This window comes from Pseudochaenichthys georgianus, chromosome 15 (assembly GCF_902827115.2).
Source record: "Pseudochaenichthys georgianus chromosome 15, fPseGeo1.2, whole genome shotgun sequence".
NCBI lineage: Eukaryota > Metazoa > Chordata > Actinopteri > Perciformes > Channichthyidae > Pseudochaenichthys > Pseudochaenichthys georgianus.
In genome coordinates this window covers 1215657-1236364 of record NC_047517.1, presented here as the reverse complement: position 1 = coordinate 1236364, position 20708 = coordinate 1215657, and the positions used below count along the sequence as shown (strand labels likewise).

The 20708-nt window shown below is 42.3% G+C and overlaps 1 protein-coding gene across 1 annotated transcript in view; it reads right to left on the bottom strand.

Annotated features, from left to right (window-relative positions):
• Positions 1-20708, bottom strand: part of pdzd8 (PDZ domain containing 8) — an 84251-nt gene that overhangs the window by 19341 nt on the left and 44202 nt on the right. The window contains exon 3 of the mRNA XM_034100469.2: positions 14404-14506. Coding sequence (XP_033956360.1) covers positions 14404-14506 — 103 coding nt within the window. The remainder of the gene's footprint in view (positions 1-14403; positions 14507-20708) is intronic.

Below are 20708 nucleotides of genomic sequence, written 5' to 3'. Positions count from 1 at the left end.
GACTTTTTCATTTGATACCAAGTTTCCAGGAAAGATATAGGTAGGTCAAATAAAGGCAATGGTTCCAATCTACAGGATAACAATAAATCAGCAGCATGACCTAGTCTGATCGAGAAGTGCCGATTGCAAATGTTTCTGAACAGGCAAACATTTGGGATTTGACCACAGGCAAACAGAGTTCAACATATTATTGAGAATGACATTTCCAATAATAAATAAATAACTGTTATTATTTACTTGGCATTATATGGAGCATTTCTCTTGGGGAGTTCCTATTTTCTATAATATTTGTTAAGCATATGTAGTTATTTTCAGGAAACCATTATGATAATGTTAATAATTGGAAATGACAATCTTAAAATAAAGCAAAACCAAATGTTTCTAAATAAAGAAAATATTCTGTATTTTCAAATCTAAATATCTTTAAGTAAAGTTAAAAAGAAAACGTGTAAAATTCTATAATAATCCAGCGAGACAAAGGATATTTTGTTTACTACATCTTTCATTCAGACGCTTCAGAATACAAATAACTAAACTGAGAAAGAATATTTGTAAACAACAAATTCACACTTTGTCTAATACTGTATTTAAATGGGTAAACATCTCTAGTGCATGTAACTGCTGGTTAAAAACGTCAGTGCTCAAGTATCCTGGGATCTGAATCTGGCTGATTACCAAACAGTGTGCCGTTGAGACACTGCAGTGAGTAACAGGTCGTTTGTCTCCTAGATCATGCCTATAGGATCAGAGAAATACATTCCAAATGAAAATAGCAAGAAATCTGTAATATGGCTGTAGCTCCGTCTGTCATGCACCGAACAGCTGGTCTATTGAGTTTCCTCTGAGGTGAATTGATTCATGGAAGAAGCGATTAGAAACAAACAGCTTGTGGGACCAACCTCTCATGTCTTTAATCTGCTGTTTGCTGCACGGCCAGCCGTTGTCAGACAGAATTAGAACAGGCCATTTAATTGGCACGGCAAGGCGGAAACGAATCATGAATGTGGCACCGGCCACAAATTAACCTGTTAAACCCCAAGGTCCCCGCCGGCAGGGACCCTGTTTTGTTTTTTTCACGTGTCTCAGGGGATCTTAATATTTAAGAACCTATTAATGTGTTATACCAGATTAACGGGAATAATCTCAGCTAACTGACGATACAAACCATTTTTACCGAAACAAAACACAAGTCTCATAAGAAGCATCTAAATGACCCCTTAGCGAAATATGCTAACGGACATTGGCACAGAACTCAAGATAAAAGTACCCTTATTACTTATCATAGCTGCACTTACAAGATATCCGATTAAAGCTGAGGTTCCACAGATTATTACGGTATATAGTATCATCACTGAGTCATCCGAACTCGCGACAGGGGAAGCAAACACAGACATCACAACACGTACCTTTACGGAGCATCTAGGGAGATCGTCTCACCGTAGCTGTCAATCTGATCAAAAGACGTGTTCAATGGCATAATTATCATTACTTTGAGAAAAAAGATTATTAATTTAACCCTTTTAGAAGGGAAGATATGGTCATTTGTTCTGGGAATGTCATTTTCGAGCCTGAGACCTGAAAAACAGGCTCGGGTTTAACAGTGTGTGCGTTACCCCTAAACGCACCAGGAGCGTCTGCGCCGCGCTGCGGCTGCGCCACGCTGCGACCTCCTCCTGCGACCTAACACACCAGGCGCGTTTCAAAACGTTGCGGAAGCGGAGCGTCGTGTGTGCAGCCTTGCAGTTGTTGTTGATTTTGGAATATTTCCTGGACATTTGTACTTCTACAAGTAAGTAGGCTACGTAGTTAAATGGTTTATGTTTGTGTCTGTTTAAATCGTGTTTATTGTTGTTATTTCCTATGTTGTTGTGTTGTAGACTACAGACACAGTTAATAATAATTGTAATATTCCAGTTATAAACAACATGAATCAAAGATGTGTTGCTGTATTTTAGTGGTAAAAAAATATGCATTCATCATCATAATTATTGTATATATATATATATATAATTGACAGTGCCTGTAAACCGGAGGAGAACGCTGGCATGTATTCTCCTACTTGAAAGACGGTGGTGGGGGGGAGGAGAAGGAGCCGGTTTTGGGTGCACCCCCTCAACCAGCAAAGCAGACAACAAGGTGATTTTCATCACTTCCTGCCTGCGCTGCGTCAAAAATAGGATTCATCCTATATTTTAGAAATTCCTTGTGGCGAGGAGCTTCTGGGACGCTTCGAGCCGCGCCGCGGTCTGGTGGAATAGCACCCATTGACTAGAGTGGCCGCGATCTTTGCGAACGCCGCGGCGCGGCCGTAACGCAGCGCAGACGCTCCTGGTGCGTTTAGGGGGTTACGGCCCGTACACACTACAGGCGTCAAAAAAGGCTTCCAACGCTTCGCCCATTCATTTGAATGGGGTGACGTAGGATATTTTCAAAATTCGCCGAACTGCATTGTGGGTAGCATGGCAAGGCGTTGCAAGCCTCGCGAGCGTCTATCGGCGTCAAAAGTTCAACAATGTTCAACTTTTGAGGCTCGAGGCTTGCTCGAAGCTGGCGTCAGCCAATCAAATCCCGTTTTTGAATTCTCGTCATTACAAGCACTAGCCAATCAAACCGCGTGTATGCAGGTCTCGACTATTTTCCTTATGTCAGAAAATGGAGGACAAATTAATCATTTCCGTGGCAAATGTCCCAGTCTTGTATGACTGTACTCTGTTCACCTACCGGGACCTAAACCGGAGGAACCAGGCATGGCGGGAGGTGGCAGAGACAGTTGGTGAAACTGGTAGGTTTTCAACTGTTTGGAGAGTTTATATCCAGTTTACTTCGTTTTAGCATTGAACAGACAGCTAGTAATGTAGCATAATAATAACATATTGTGGTGACCACCTTCGATCGCCTCCGACTCCCATATCTATCGGCACTACAATATCATATATATTAATAAAAAAATATTATAATAAGTATAAGCATAATATATAACATAACATATAATACATGCACAGCTATCAAGCATAGGCAGTATATTTAGCCAGCTAGTAATGTAGCATAACATATATTAATATAATACAAAAATATTATATATAATATAAGTATAAGCATAATATATAATACATGCAGAGGGTGTCGTTTTTCTCATACTGATATTCTGAACAATCTGTGCTGTTGTATTTGCTGTAAAGTGTCTCTACTGTAGGCTAATTTTATTATATGTACAGCACTTTGGCTCGACCAAAAATCGTTTATAAATGTGCTATATAAATAAAACTTGATTTGATTCACAGCTATCAAGCATAGACAGTATATTTAGCCAGCATGAAATGTAGCATAAAAATAGCATTCATTAATGGAGGAATAATTTAGTAAATTAAAGAAATTCACTTTATTATTTATTAACTTTATTATTTCATTTCATTTCATTAGAGAACGTCTGCAAGAAAAGATGAAAGAAGTCTGCTGTCTGCTGTGACCAATGGCCCAGCCAACCCCACCAGTGGTGGAGGAGGACGAGGACTTTCAATTCTTCAAGAGCCTCTTGCCCACCATGAGGCAGATGACAAAGGCACAGAGGGCAAGAGTCCGCCTCGGGGTACACCAGCTCATTTTTGAGGTGGACCAGGAGAACAATGTATAATTTTTTCACACATACTGAGCCACATTACATTTTTTTACACTCATCACACATCACACACACTTCACTCAAATTCACCAAATAAAACATTATTTCAAGTATGTTATGGCTACATTGTGTCTTGACTTGTTCATGTGGTTTGTCAGTTGCAACACACCAGAAGCTTCATGTATGTCGGTATATATAATGTGCTTTCTTCTGTAATTGTTCAGTGAAAACCTGTTGAAATTATGAGTGGTTATCAGTAAAAACAGGGCTGAAAGAAAAAGGTTGTTAGTCATATCATAATATCAATTCAAGAAACATGTTTATTAGGAATGTTTGATTTTAAAATGGCTCATTTGGAACATTTGCTCTTTAAAGAAAATGGGTAGCTCTTAAAAGAGCTTTTGGTTTGGAGGAGCCATGGTGACCCTACACCACGTTATGCTGCCATGACACTACACCCTCCTCATTGAAATAGGAGCAGAAGGTCTCCCACAGTTGGATGGATCGGCGTGTGGCGTTGTTTGAGCCCATCATAGGTGCATCGCGCAGGGTTGGAGCTTCATCACTCGACTTTGCGACGACAGGTGTGCGTGATGACCTTCCTATTGTCTTCCTGCGGAGGACGTTGTGCAACACACAGGTGGCCTTCACACACAACTCTGTTACCTCCGGGCTGGTGATGATGACACGCCGGAACATTCTCCACTGAGATGAGAGGATGCCAAACGCACATTCAACCACCAACCTGGCCGAGGCGGTAGTTGAACAGCCTCCTGTGAGCTGACGTCCAGGGAACGGACGCAGCAGGTTGTCCAGCAGCGGAAAAGCCTCATCTCCAACGAACACATGGGAGAAGGCCGAGCCGCTCTGCTCCCGGGATGACGGTGTCAGGTGGGAGATGCAGACTGCCATCTCGGAGGCTCTCTCCAAGTGCAGAATTCCGCAGGCTCCCACCGTCGCTACTCCTTCCAAAGCCTCCGACATCCACTACCCTGAAGAGGTACTGGGCATCCACGACAGCCAGCAGTACCAAGGAGTGGGTGGACTTATAGTTGAAGTACAGGGACCCAGAATTTGCCGGAGCCTGGATCACCACGTGCTTCCCATCAATGGCACCAACGCAATTTGGAAAGTTCCATCGCTCCTGGAACCCAGCAGCGATGGCTCTCCAGTCCTCGGTCTGTGGTACCGGCATGGTCTCCTCGACCAGCGCGGTCCAGATGGCACCCGCAACCTCCTTGACGATGACAGCCACAGTTGTATGCCCGACCCGCTAGCTGAATGCTATGGTCCTGTACGAGTCACCGGTTGCCAGGTACCTGAGAAAAAAGTAATATAGAAGATTAAAAAAAAAAAAAGGTTATACGCCACGCAGACACACACACACAATTACACCACAGGCAGACACAGACACACACATACAATTACACCACAGGCAGACACACAATTACACCACAGGCAGACACAGACACACACATCACAGACATACAATTACACCACAGGCAGACACACACCACAGACACACAATTACACCACAGGCAGACACAGACACACACATACAATTACACCACAGGCAGACACACAATTACACCACAGGCAGACACAGACACACACATCACAGACATACAATTACACCACAGGCAGACACACACCACAGACACACAATTACACCACAGGCAGACACAGACACACACATACAATTACACCACAGGCAGACACACAATTACACCACAGGCAGACACAGACACACACATCACAGACATACAATTACACCACAGGCAGACACACACCACAGATACACAATTACACCACAGGCAGACACAGACACACATACAATTACACCACAGGCAGACACACAATTACACCACAGGCAGACACAGACACACACATCACAGACATACAATTACACCACAGGCAGACACAGACACACACATACAATTACACCACAGGCAGACACACAATTACACCACAGGCAGACACAGACACACACATCACAGGCATACAATTACACCACAGGCAGACACACACCACAGACACACAATTACACCACAGGCAGACACAGACACACATACAATTACACCACAGGCAGACACACAATTACACCACAGGCAGACACAGACACACACATCACAGACATACAATTACACCACAGGCAGACACAGACACACACATACAATTACACCACAGGCAGACACACAATTACACCACAGGCAGACACAGACACACACATCACAGGCATACAATTACACCACAGGCAGACACACACCACAGACACACAATTACACCACAGGCAGACACAGACACACACATACAATTACACCACAGGCAGACACAGACACACATCACAGACATACAATTACACCACAGGCAGACACAGACACACAATTACACCACAGGCAGACACAGACACACATCACAGACATACAATTACACCACAGGCAGACACAGACACACAATTACACCACAGACAGACACACACATCACATACATACAATTACACCACAGGCAGACACAGACACACATACAATGACAGACACAAATCACAGACACACAATTACACCACAGGCAGACACAGACACACACACACATCACAGACACACAATTACACCACACACACACACACACACACACACACACACACACACACAGGGGAGCAATACTGCGTTTACCTAGCTATCTTAATTAATGTCATTCATCTGAACTAAATCACAGACTTCATTCATCATTCAGCATTCTCTTTCTTTATATACAGAGTCATATTAAAGAAGTAGAAATACACAAAACGTACCGTAGGCAGATGGCGAGTCGCAGATGTGCTGAAACAGTTCACCATCCAGGCGGAGCTCTTGGACAAGAACGTGGTATTCCCCCCGTTGCAGACGTTTTTTGAGTATCGGATGTACCCAACAGCGACGCACTTTACGTGGCCTACTGCGATACATTGAATAAACCAACGCTACCGTTGCTACAAAACCGGCATCCATTTTGGCAATAGTGAAGAAGAGCCGGGCTTTTTTTTGCTTTGTATGCCGGGGGCGGGCGGGAGATTCCCGATTGGTTGTTGGTCGCGAGAAAGCGTCAAGCCTCGGACACGCCCAGCTTCAAGCTTTTCTGACGCCTGTAGTGTGTACGGGCCGTTAGGCTCCCTAAGGCAGAGTCCTGCACCCGTCGGGTACCCGCGGGTGACCCGCAAAAAAGGTGATTCGCGGGTGGTATTTTTTCAAACGCTTTTTTCCGGGTTCGGTTCTGGGTAAAACAAAGATGATGCGGGTCGAGTCGCGGCTATTGCATAATAAATATATTAAAATCATAATAATTTAGTTTAGTGTTTAAATCCGCAGACCTCTCCCCCGCGGGACCGCGCATAATCATAACCTCTGCAGCGCATCAATCTGCTGCTGAGCGCGTCACATTCGAAATGGCTGAGGTGAAGCTCTCTAGCGGAGAATACAGCATTTTCAATAACACTTCCTCAAGAGCGAAACCCAGCGTCTGGAGGCTTTTGGTGTCATCCTAGATGGAGAAAATAACCAACATCCCACGCTTTTTGAGACAAATATGCAACTGCGTGTGTTAATAATTGCACGTTTTCACTGCTCATATATATGCGGGTTCGGGTCGGGTTGCGGATCTTGTGCCGACGGGTCGGGTTGCGGAACTAATTGGCAATATGTGCGGGGTAGCAGGGCGGGTTCGGTATTGCACGTCGCGGGAGCGGGTCTTGAAAATCAGACCCGTGCAGGACTCTGCCCTAAGGTACTATTTGATGATGTGCTGGATGTACATGTTGACACGACAAACAGTGCCGCTAGCCTTGTTTTCTGGAAGGAGAGACAGAGCATAATGACACTGTCTACTTTCCTCATTTAAAGTCCTTAACACAGCATCAGACTGCAACAAGCTGAAAGAGTTCCACTTGCGAAAACATTTAAACATTCAAACTTACAAAACAGACTATGATGAAATATATTGTGACAGCAGGAGTGCAGCTATTACTTAGAGCTCCGACGTCGCGTTTATGTCCGCCGCGCCATCTTTTATACGGGCGCCATGTTCTCGCCAGAATTGATATATCTTATATACAACAACAGACCCACAGCGTTGCCCTCATACTATATCTTTCTAGAAAAACCCATGCATATCTTAAATGATATTCAAGAAAATGTACCACATGGTAATGTTATGCCAATATAAAATAAATATACCATGATGGATGTATTACTACACTAAGTACAGAATGGTTGGGCCTATCTGCTGCTCGAAATACTCTTTGTTGTAGTGTGTGTGTGTGTGTGTGTGTGTGTGTGTGTGTGTGTGTGTGTGTGTGTGTGTGTGTGTGTGTGTGTTTACATGCGTGCGTGTGTCACCTCATCAACCAACTGTCTTTCATCGGGTGTCGGGAACAGATTAAAGACACAAAGACACCCTAAGTGGAACATCAAACAAACCAGTGTGTGTGTCTCACATGCATAAAATGGCCTTGTCCCTCTCTAAGGCCTGTGTGTGTGTGTGTGTGTGTGTGTGTGTGTGTGTGTGTGTGTGTGTGTGTGTGTGTGTGTGTGTGTGTGTGTGTGTGTGTGTGTGTGTGTGTGTGTGTGTGTGTGTGTGTGTGTGTGTGTGTGTGTGTGTGTGTGTGTGTGTGTGTGTGTGTGTCTGATCCTGAGGTTTTATGTAACAGCTGTGGACAAGACTCTTGATTTTTCTAGATATGACTAAACAGAAATAGAATCCTCAGATGTGACGGCTCCCATCAGTCCAATTGGAATTATTACAGTATTTCATTATAAAAAGCTCTGAATGCTCAACGAGATTTTCAAGAACCCTTTATAATTACTATTACCACTTCATTAAATATACCAGATGTATGTCAATAATGAATACATTCCATTTCCTTCCATTTGATTAATGTCAAAAGTGATAATACTAAAACACTATTGGGAAAATTGAATAATAAAACTTTTGCAAATTAATTATTCAAGCTACAAAAAAACAAAATCTGCAATTTTTGACTTTTAGATGACAAGCAGATCCATCATATGAGATGTTGTAGAACGGAAGACAAATATCTGGCTTTTGGTCTGCTCCAACCCTTGAAAGTGCTCTGAGTCAGTACAGATAAAGGTGAGAAGAGGTCCATATTTCTCTACGACTTCCCAATCACTGGTGCTACAGTCTGGGAAACGGACACACACACACACACACACACACACACACACACACACACACACACACACACACACACACACACACACACACACACACACACACACACACACACACACACACACACACACACACCACACACACACACACACACACACACACACACACACACACACACACACACACACACACACACACACACACACACACACACACACACACACACACACACACACACACACACACACACACACACACACACACACACACACACACACACACACACACACACACACACACACACACACACACACACACACACACACACACACACGGCAATGGAATCGACGGGGCAGATGTGCAAACACGCCTGCCAGAGTCCCCCCCCACCCCTCCCCGACCTCAACACACCATAAATGAGTAATAAATAAAAACCAGAACCAATCTCCCACCGTGTAATGGAACAAGGCTTAATTTACCCAGTTCACAGGTGCTGTGTGTGCACATGCAAGTGGCTGAAGGAAAGATCGACCAATAGATGGCAGCAGACATTTTTAAGAACAACAAACATGACTTAAAGAGCCTGTGACAGCATCCCAACAACTGTTGTGCAATGAAATATTGGGCTACTAGTCATCTCGAACCGTCAGTTTAAAAAAGAAAAAGCGATACCGTTCCGTTAAATATCAATAATTTCGAACATCGCGGGGAAATTCCTTCGACTCATTTTGAAGTTTTGGGGGAAGCCGGAAGTGACGTCAATGCGGGAACGCTTCGAGAGCCAAACACGGACAAAGTGTGTTGTCATGCGTAGAAATGGTGAATTACTGAGATTAGGCACGTTAATAACGTTTTAATGAAGTTGACTACAGTATATTCATATGTGTCAGTGCTTTCATGTCAATTCGGCGACATAAACATAAATGATCGTGGTGAAGATGATGATTACATTAGGATTAAAAATCGGGAGTGAGAGCTACTGAATTTCCTCCCGTCGGATGTGATATAAAAACAAATCGATTATTTTTGTAGTTGTAAACTCAAGTGGATGAAACTACATTTGTTAGTGCTTTCATGTCAATTCGGCGAACATATGATACATTAAATGATCATGAGGATGATGATTAAAAATCGTTTGTTTGAGCCGGTCTGCATTTCCTGATGAGAAAACAAACCGATGCTTTTTGTAGTTGTAGTACACCAACATGGATTAAACGTGTCGTTTTTTTACCACAATGTTGGGGAAATTAATGGATAAAATGCACGGATTATTATTATTATTCCCACTCCGATCGGGACACTAGGTCCACCGTTTCCCCGCAGCGAGGCTCCCCCCGTTGACAGTTTACGTGGGCTGGGTGCAGTGGCGGACTGGCCATCGGGACGAATCCCGATGGGCCGGTACCGAAGTGGGCCGGTCGGATAAGTCACTAGCACATCCCCCATAGGCGGCGCGTGAGGCTCAGGTTTGAGAAGGCTAAATAACTTTTTTTATCTGACGCTGCCCGCCTCCGGCGTCTATAGAAAAGAGATCAACTCAGTGTGCGGAGTTTAAATCTCTCAAGTCATATTACAGGATAAAGGAAATACAGTTTAAACTGCCGTATGCAGAGAAGACGCCGACGTGTCGCACTTATCATTCATATTACATCATCAATCAGATCATCGATCATATAATATCATAATATATCATATATTTCCTGATCTGAGTCAGCTTCTCCAGCCTCATCTGGCCGTGCAACACTCAGTGTCACAGACTGGATGCAGAAGTATTATTCAACACATTATGTTGACGAAACACTCGAGACAAATGTAATTAAAGTCAGATCCACGCGTGTCTTAGACGTGAACGCGCTCTCAGCTGGAGAGAGAAACCCTGGCTTGATTTACCGAGTTGATAACCAGCGTCGTAGGACCGCTTAGCGAGATCTCGTTTGTTAGTTTGTTGTTGTTAGTTTGTTTGTTTGTTACTCAAACATATCCAGGGTATGTTGAACTGGCTTCGTAGCACAGGGCACAGGTGGCTAGCAGCGCTAAGGTCAAAGACACAGACATTATACATTATATTTGTATTTTACCAGGATGCAGTGACACACATATTTACATATTTACATTTACTATCTACAGCACCCGCCGCCCCTGACATCCCCCACTCCCCCCGTTGACAATTTACTAGCGGAACCGAAGTGGGCCGGTCGAGAGTCCCGGGATGATTTTTAGTCCCAGTCCACCACTGGCTACATGACCATATGATCGCCCATATTGACGCACCTCATTCCTAAACTTCTAACAGATACAACATAAACCGATCCTTCAGCCTCATATGAGCTCTCAGACACGTTCAACATTAACCTGTCATCGCTGTCTGAGCTTGCTGCTGTGTGCGCCGTCGTGCGTTTACATCTGACTGTATATATATAAAGGTTTACATGCAGAAGCTGGGATCCTGGACGGTGCAGCTGGAGCGCTGTGCCCGCAATGACGGCACCCATCATTTGGCGGGACTTGAAGAATCCGCGAGAAGATCCAGAAAATGGTCAACATTGAAGGATTAATGGTTATCAAAGTACAAATATCCAAAATCAGTTCAGTAACGGTTTTCAAGGGGACAATATTTACTCAAATTGATGGGTTTGGATGATGGGGGAAACTCGTGTCACAGGCTCTTTAAGAGAATCCTTCCAGAGAAATAAGCATGGTGTCACCTTGACAGCGGTGTGGTGAAATAAAAGCTTATAGCAATTCTTAGATTTGAATCCTCTTAGAAATAGAGCATGTTCAAATTTCAAAATAGAATTTGATACCTCCATTCTACATACAATCACTGGCTCAGATGATGGAAAACAATAACATCAATTAGAATAACTTTGTAAACAGCTTCAGTTTTTGTGGAACTTCTGCATGGACACTTCTTCTTACTTACACTGGCTGCCAACATTTAGGCCATTACAATTTAATTGCAATAAGTTCATATTGTCCCACCATTTTTTATTAAGTTTACGTTTTTTTAAACGTTTAAGTATAACCAATGGATAGAAAAGGATGCCAGATGTTGTCTTCGGCAGCTGAGGACACGACATACATTTAAATGAGGGGAATGAGCACAATGCTGACTGTACATTGAACTATTCAAATAAATCATGACATTTCATTTGGCAATTGAAACACTGAGCAAACAGAAAGCCTCAGAAAGGCTCATTAAAAACCAGCCTGTGTTTCTCAGGCCTATTCTAACTGGTTATGTGACTTCTATTATGTGACTGTGTGTACAATGAGAAACTAGACGTGATTCTAGGCTGGGAGGTAGAAGGTTTACACAAGCACTGATGAACCTGCTGAACACTCTCCAAGGACCCTGATCCTGATGACTCCCGTTGGGAAGACAGACGCATGGTCTAGTGAAAAGCAGGAGCAAGTGGCTCACACTGGTTTAAATGAGAACATATTTAAATGGCATGAAAAGCATCAACATACACAAGACATGCAGCTATTTTTACAAGAGAAGAGAGGAACTCATATCTGGCAATCTTCAGGGAGAAAGGAAGTGGAGAGAAGGATGAGGAATTGACCTTTTCCAGGATGGTATAGCCTTTAATCCGTAGTACAGAGTCCTGCTGGGGACATGCACACTGGAGAAGTCTGATAAATCAGGCTCAAATGCCAACGTGAATCTGCATTTTTATGTGTGTATTAACAAAAAATGGACCAAGTGCTCTGAAGTGTGTCCACTTGGAAAGGGCTGTTCTGGTGGCTGTATTGGTTGAGTGTTTGGGGGGGAACAATTTACATATTGATTACTTATTGGATTACTGGCTGCACCTTAAGGGCTACCAACATCGTACGGTAAGCGTGTTGTCATTTCCGGTTTTCCCTTATTTCTGTGTTGCCGGTAGCATACTTTAGCCGATATAGCTTGACGAAGTTGATGTGGTTATATTCTTGATCGAAGTGGATAACCACCCATTCTACATGTTATCCATCACTTGTTCTGCTCACTTACAGTATGGCTCTCTTCTTGCCTTGTGACGTGCAGCTTAAAGCTGAAGCCCACAGCGGTTCACCACCAACCGCTTCTAACCAGTTCTCCCCACTCAGCCACACACACTGAAAAGCCAGACTAGTCAAGATCATTTTATCTGTAAAGCCCAAAATCACACATTTGACTCTTTACGTTTTACAATGTGTACAGCAAAACACTACCTCTAGGGTTCCCTAAAACAATAGACAAATCTAACGTTGTACCCATATACTCTGGGATTAACACTCGGAACAGAACATCCTATGTCTAGTTGGAATCAAATCATACTTATACCATAATAAAGGCATAATCCTTATAAACTAACTAACAATTATTTTTCCAAATAACAAGAGAAGCAAATGTAATGTGAGAGAAGGTTTATGCTTGAATTAAGTTATACATCCATAGGTCTTAAATTAATGTTGTTTAATATTCGGGGTTTTACGGTAGATCTCAACTTTGTGTGAATAATAGATTTGGAATCAAGTAAATCACCAGACTACTCCATCTCTAAAAAGCAAGACTCAACATGAATATTATCAGTATTGCTCATAACATAACAATAAAACTAAGTTAGTCCAACAATAGCAGCAGAAAGGTCACATTGACTGCAGGTTGAATTATCCATCAAGTTTTCATTTCAGTTGGAACCTGACCATATTTCCCAAAAATGTCATACTTAAACTAATTTGAATGTATTCAGTTTGTGTAAACTCAAGTAATATAAAAATGACAAATTCAATACCCATGTTGTAAATGTAACAGTTGTTTTGGAATAAGAGAGAAAATATTTGTTATGTGTAATGAGATAAACTCACAATATTTCACTGCCCCCTGCTGGAAAAGCGTTCAACTTTCATTACATGAGAGCAAACTGCAGAACAATTACTGTTCAACGCAATACAAATAATCTTTAGGCAATCCAAATGTCATTCCGAGGTGTGTGGCGGGGATAGAAGCATTAGGCAGGCGAGAGCCCGAGCCAGCAATTAGGGCTGACATTTCACTGTGAAGCGGTCATTAGTCACTTCCAAACAGGCCTGATGTGATAACTGTAATATCTCTAAATTGCAGCAATTAGAAAAGGTTTGCCGGAGGAGCCTGAAAATGTTCCATGTGCTTTAAATGTCAACAATGGGACAATCTAATTAGTGCAAGGAAGATGAGAATAAGGTTGAATTAATGTGTCAATAAGACAAGGTGTCCAATATCTGTAGAGGCAGGGTTTGTGTTTGACTTTTGATGATATTTCAGTGGCTAGTTTAGGTGCCACACCTACTGTACACACACACTGCTACACAAAACAAACAGTGCTATCCTTCAATAAAAACCTAAGAATTATATATGTTGATTTGGTTATCAAATATTGTGTTCTTTTTGTGATTAATATATTGAATATGATAATTTACTTTTTTTAAATCACGGTGAAAGCTTCAAAGCATGCTTCTGTCCACACATGGAGTGTGTATAGTTTATTTGTTGGTAAATCAATGCTACAACTTTTCAAAATCCAAGTCAAGTTCTTGGGCCCTGCTACCCAGGAACCTAAGAAGGGAAGACACACATGGAGGAAAGAGAGTAAAGTGGGGTGTTGAAGGAAACCCACCTGTTTGATGGAGCTGCGGGTCTTCTCCTTCCACTGGTGGCTGCTCAGCTCCAGGGTGCAGTGGACGTAGGTTTCTCTGTCATAGGAGCCCAGGATGAACAGTCTGCAGGGACAGGACACAGATCACAGGACACACAAAGACTTTTTAAAAACTGAATTAATTCAAACGTAGTTGTACTCATGTTTCTTAAATATCGATTACAACGGTGGCTGCGAGGGAGTGCTTCAATCGAAATTGGCTTAAGTTGCTCCCGATGGCGTGGCTGCCGTGATGTGTTATATGAATAACACATCAAGTGGCACATTGCTCTGCATGAGGTGTGAATGATGACTTGCAGAATGAAAAGCACTTTGAGTATAAGTACAGCAGAATATTTAACTATCAGTTCTCTCAATACTCTGTTCACTGGTTTGAAGTGGGAAAAACAATGGGAAAAAGGTGAAGTCACACATGGCCACCATCCTATCTTAAAGGGGCACTTCACTGATTGTATAACTAAAATATAAATGTATTGGATTGTGGCCTGTGAGAACAGTTGTGGCTCATTGAAGCCTGTCAGATCTGAATTTGTCTTGTGTATGTCCCACGTTTTTATGAAAGAGCAATATTATAAGACAAAGACTATAGCACGGCTAAAAAACTCTTTATTCAAATATTTACCAAACCATGAGGTGCAATCCCAACCTTCCCCATCTGTTTCTGTCAGCACGATTAGCACACCATTCTTGACTGTTTGCTATGGTGATGGAGCAGAGCATGCATTTGTTTGGCTCCTCCTGCCCCCTGGTGTGCTGAGGAGATCACTGAAGAAAAGGACTCCCGATCTAGTCTCAGATCTGTAAATCTCTCTCTAAAGAAACTGCTATATCTCAGGAATAGTTTGATACCAGTATGGTCATCTTAGGAGACTGATCTACCTTAATAAGGTTACTATCTCTTTGGCTATATTTCACATGTCATGGTATATGTGAGGATACTTCCCTCTGCTGGACACTCAGGGCATACTGCACCTGGTATGTAATCACTTAAATAGAGATCATGTGATATGACCTAATTAAACAGTGGAATTGGGAGCCCATGTAAACACAAACTTGCTGATGTAGAAGAAGGTGATGTAAGAAGTCTGTATGATTATAATAGGCAGCATATCAATTATTCATGGTTGACACACACACACACACACACACACACACACACACACACACACAAAGTCTCCTCAAAGTCTCTCTTTCAGGGCTAATTGGTTTGACTCTTAGCCAACTAAAGTTTAAACATGCTAGTTTAGGACAAAGACAGAGTGGGATGTAACAGCAGCTGATTTAGAGTCTTAAAAACGGTGTGTCATGGCAGCTGCAGTAGAGATTCAGATTATATTCGGGTTATATTATTTATTACATTATGTTCTTTATTTAGTGTATCCCTTATTCAGAATTTATTATTTAGGGCTGCAACTAACAATTATTTTCATTGTCCAATAATCTGTTGTTTATTTTCCGGATTAAGTAATTAGTGGTTTAGTCTTTAAAAATCCGAAATGTTCCCAAAAAAACTAATGATGATGTTCTCCATTGTCTGGTTTTGACTACAATTCAAAGATGTTCAGTTTGCATTCATAGGATATACCACAGAGTATCTAAATGTACAAAAGAAGCAGAAAAGTCATGACAGCAGTTATTAACAATGACAGAAACAAACGTGTAAAGGTCCCTACACACCAATCTGACACCAAAGAACATGTCCCGACGGACCCGACTGTTGCGTCGCCTCACGTCTCCTGCGTCTTGGCCATGTTTCGCACTGGAACACACCGCAAAAACTTCAGCCGACGGCCAAGTAGCACCATTTCATAATGACACATTTATTTATTTCAAGAGACTTGTATTTCATAATGACGCATTTATTTATTTCAGGTGACTTGTATTTTATGATGAAACATTTCCATTCCTTATATGCAAATGAACGGGGCGTGGTTAGCTCACAGATGCAGACCAAAGCAACAGCACCACAACACTGACTCAATAGCTTTTGTTTCACACTTCAGTACTCTTAAAGAGCCTGTGACACGAGTTTCCCCCATCATCCAAACCCATCAATTTGAGTACATATTGTCCCCTTGAAAACCGTTACTGAACTGATTTTGGATATTTGTACTTTGATAACCATTAATCCTTCAATGTTGACAATTTTCTGGATCTTCTCGGGGATTCTTCAAGTCCCGCCAAATGATGGGTGACGTCATTGCGGGCACAGCGCTCCAGCTGCACCGTTCAGGATCCCAGCTTCTGCATGTAAACCTTTATATATATACAGTCAGATGTAAACGCACGACGGCGCACACAGCAGCAAGCTCAGACAGCGATGACAGTTTAATGTTGAACGTGTCTGAGAGCTCATGTGAGGCTGAAGGATCGGTTTATGTTGTATCTGTTAGAAGTTTAGGAATGAGGTGCGTCAATATGGGCGATCATACGGTCATGTAGCCAGTGGTGGAATGGGACTACAAATCATCCCGGGACTCTCGACCGGCCCACTTCGGTACCGCTAGTAAATTGTCAACGGGGGGAGTGGGGGATGTCAGGGGCGGCGGGTGCTGTAGATAGTAAATGTAAATATGTAAATATTTGTGTCACTGCATCCTGGTAAAATACAAATATAATGTATAATGTCTGTGTCTTTGACATTAGCGCTGCTAGCCACCTGTGCCCTGTACTACGAAGCCAGTTCAGCAGACCCTGGATATGTTTGAGTAACAAACAAACTAACAACAAACTAACAAACGAGATCTCGCTAAGCGGTCCTACGACGCTGGTTATCAACTCGGTAAATCAAGCCAGGGTTTCTCTCTCCAGCTGAGAGCGCGTTCACGTCTAAGACACGAGTGGATCTGACTTTAATTACATTTGACTCGAGTGTTTCGTCAACATAATGTGTTAAATAATACTTCTGCATCCAGTCTGTGACACTGTGAGTGTTGCACGGCCAGATGAGGCTGGAGAAGCTGACTCAGATAAGGAAATATATGATATATTATGATATTATATGATCGATGATCTGATTGATGATGTAATATGAATGATAAGTGCGACACGTCGGCGTCTTCTCTGCATACGGCAGTTTAAACTGTATTTCCTTTATCCTGTAATATGACTTGAGAGATTTAAACTCCGCACACTGAGTTGATCTCTTTTCTATAGACGCCGGAGGCGGGCAGCATCAGGTAAAAAAAGTTATTTAGCCTTCCCAAACCTGAGCCTCACGCGCCGCCTATGGGGGATGTACTAGTGACTTATCCGACCGGCCCACTTCGGTACCGGCCCATCGGGATTCGTCCCGATGGCCAGTCCGCCACTGCACCCAGCCCACATGAACTGTCAACGGGGGGAGCCTCGCTGCGGGGAAACGGTGGACCTAGTATCCCGATCGGAGTAGGAATAATAATAATCCGTTTGTTTTCTCATCAGGAAATGCAGACCGGCTCAAACAAACAATTTTTAATCATCATCCTCACGATCATTTAATGTATCATATGTTCGCCGAATTGACATGAAAGCACTAATAAATGTAGTTTCATCCACTTGAGTTTACAACTACAAAATAATCGATTTGTTTTTATATCACATCCTACTGGAGGAAATTCAGTAGCTCTCACTACCGATTTTTAATCCTAATGTAATCATCATCTTCACCACGATCATTTATGTTTATGTCGCCGAATTGACATGAAAGCACTGACAAATATGAATATACTGTAGTCAACTTCATTAAAACGTTATTAACGTGCCTAATCTCAGTAATTCACCATTTCTACGCATGACAACACACTTTGTCCGTGTTTGGCTCTCGAAGCGTTCCCGCATTGACGTCACTTCCGGCTTCCCCCAAAACTTCAAAATGAGTCGAAGGAATTTCCCCGCGATGTTCGAAATTATTGATATTTAACGGAACGGTATCGCTTTTTCTTTTTTAAACGGACGGTTCGAGATTACTAGTAGCCCAATATTTCATTGCACAACCGTTGTTGGGATGCTGTCACAGGCTCTTTAAGTGGTTTGCAAACTGCCAATAAACCAAACCGGTTCAAGAACCATTCTTGTGCTTTTCTGGTGCTTAACTGGTTCTTCTCTGGTCTTATCTGGTCCGCCCAATGCTGCTCTTCTGAGAGCAACCGCTCTGACAGCTCTCTCTCTACTGGGAAACAGCTTAAAGTCCTTCTGGAGGGAAGCAACGCTACACAATTACACCCAGTCTGAGAGTAAAATATTTGTCGAAGGTTCGTTTTGCTTTCTTACAACGTTAAGTTAATGTTAACGTAACCTTAAGTTTGCTAGGAGGCTATTGTTACGAGCTAGCTGTCTTAGCTAACAACAGTTAGCAGCTAACGTTTTCTGCAGTTTGTGTTGCCCCTGAAAAACGTGATGTAGTTATTTAAGGGTATGTTAAATTAACGTTATTTTACAAGTTGAGAGTTAAGTTGTGTTTAAAATCGTCAATGTAATGCACGTTAGAGGTTTTTAGTTGGACATGAAGTTAGCTAACGTTAGCTAACTCTACCAGGTTAGCATGTTAAGCTGTACTTTCTGTGGCAGCTAGCTTAATACAAAGAGGGGTGTTGTGCTCCATTGCAAACTTTTCTTTGTTAATCTACCTGAAACTGTAGGGACAGTTTGTTTCTACTCAACTATACAGACCATTGTTCAGGAGATGCAAAACATACTGTACATGAGTTGGGTCCAACATATACCTTGAGTCAGTGGCGAGCCGTGACTTTTATACCTAGGCCCTCTTACGTCACAGCGTATACTTCAGCGGAATATCAAAACAGCGGCCCGGGGTGCAAAACGCATCAATGACAGCGACCCTCTACCACACAAAAACAACATCATTTATATAAACACCTATCATGACAGGGCTCCCACAGCCAAGTAACAATTACAAATGAATTAAGTCTTTAAGCGTCTTTGGGTACTATAAAAGCGCTATATAAATCCAATATATTATTATTATTATTATTATTATTATTAATTAAGTCGGCACGGCGGCCCACATTGAAAATGACTTAGGCCTACCTTTGATGATCAAATCACTGAAACACAAAGTCCATCCTCCTGTCCTTTTGGATGAAGCACTTGCGGGTCATGCAGCTGATCCTTTGCCACTCCAGTTTATCATTGTAACTCAATCTTGAAAATTACTCGGTTAATAATTTCGCAACAATGTCATCACTATCACTGAAGTGAGCCATCATGAACGAACTTATGCTAATTATAAATCTATCGATCATAAATCTATCGATTAGATTTATGATTCGAAAATAATAAAAGTAGGGTAGACATGTGGATATTATCCGGCTGAACAAAACGTGCATTTATCTAACAGGTTCGTTTTCCACAGACCTTATTTCAAGCTATTTTCCAAAATCCTATGGAGAAATCCCACTGCTTTCTGTCGAGGGAATCCCGGGAATCTGAGCGAAGCTTACTTCCGGGTTTTAGGACGCGTCATTGCACCACTTGCATAGACCTCACAGCGGGCGGAACTTGTCATAAAGTCTGCGAAAATAAAGCCCGCCCATTTAGAGGGAAGATATGATTGGTCAATTGTACTGTCATTTGACATTACTCTCTCATTGAGTTACTATAGCGGTAGTGTTTATTTCGTTGACTAAAACTATGACGAAATATGTTCGTCAACGACCTTTTTTTCCATGACGAAAACGAGACGATGACGAGACGGCACCGACGGCAGTAAACAATAACTGTAACGAAATCATCATGCACTGGTTAATTCAGTGTACTCCTTGACCTGGCGGCTACACCTCCTTGGACGCAGAAACCGCTGTAAGTAATAATCTTGTTTAATTAGACTTCTCTATTTCAGTTATTCTACTCTGTATAATTGTTCTGTAGTTGTTGTAGCTAAAAGGGCACTTTTGAGAGAATTTAAATCTCAGATCTGACCACGTGAAAGTCTCACTGCCTCCACTTTGTGCCTGGGCTGCATTTAAATCCGCACCCCTCTGCGTTGATTGTGCGTGACGTGTAGAAACAGCTGGAGAAACCAGTTCTCAGCTGACAAAGCATTTAAATAGCGGTCTCAAAAACTGGTTAATTCAGTGTACTCCTTGACCTGGCGGCTACACCTCCTCGGACGCAGAAACCGCTGTAAGTAATAATCTTGTTTAATTAGACTTCTCTATTTCAGTTATTCTACTCTGTATAATTGTTCTGTAGTTGTTGTAGCTAAAAGGGCACTTTTGAGAGAATTTAAATCTCAGATCTGACCACGTGAAAGTCTCACTGCCTCC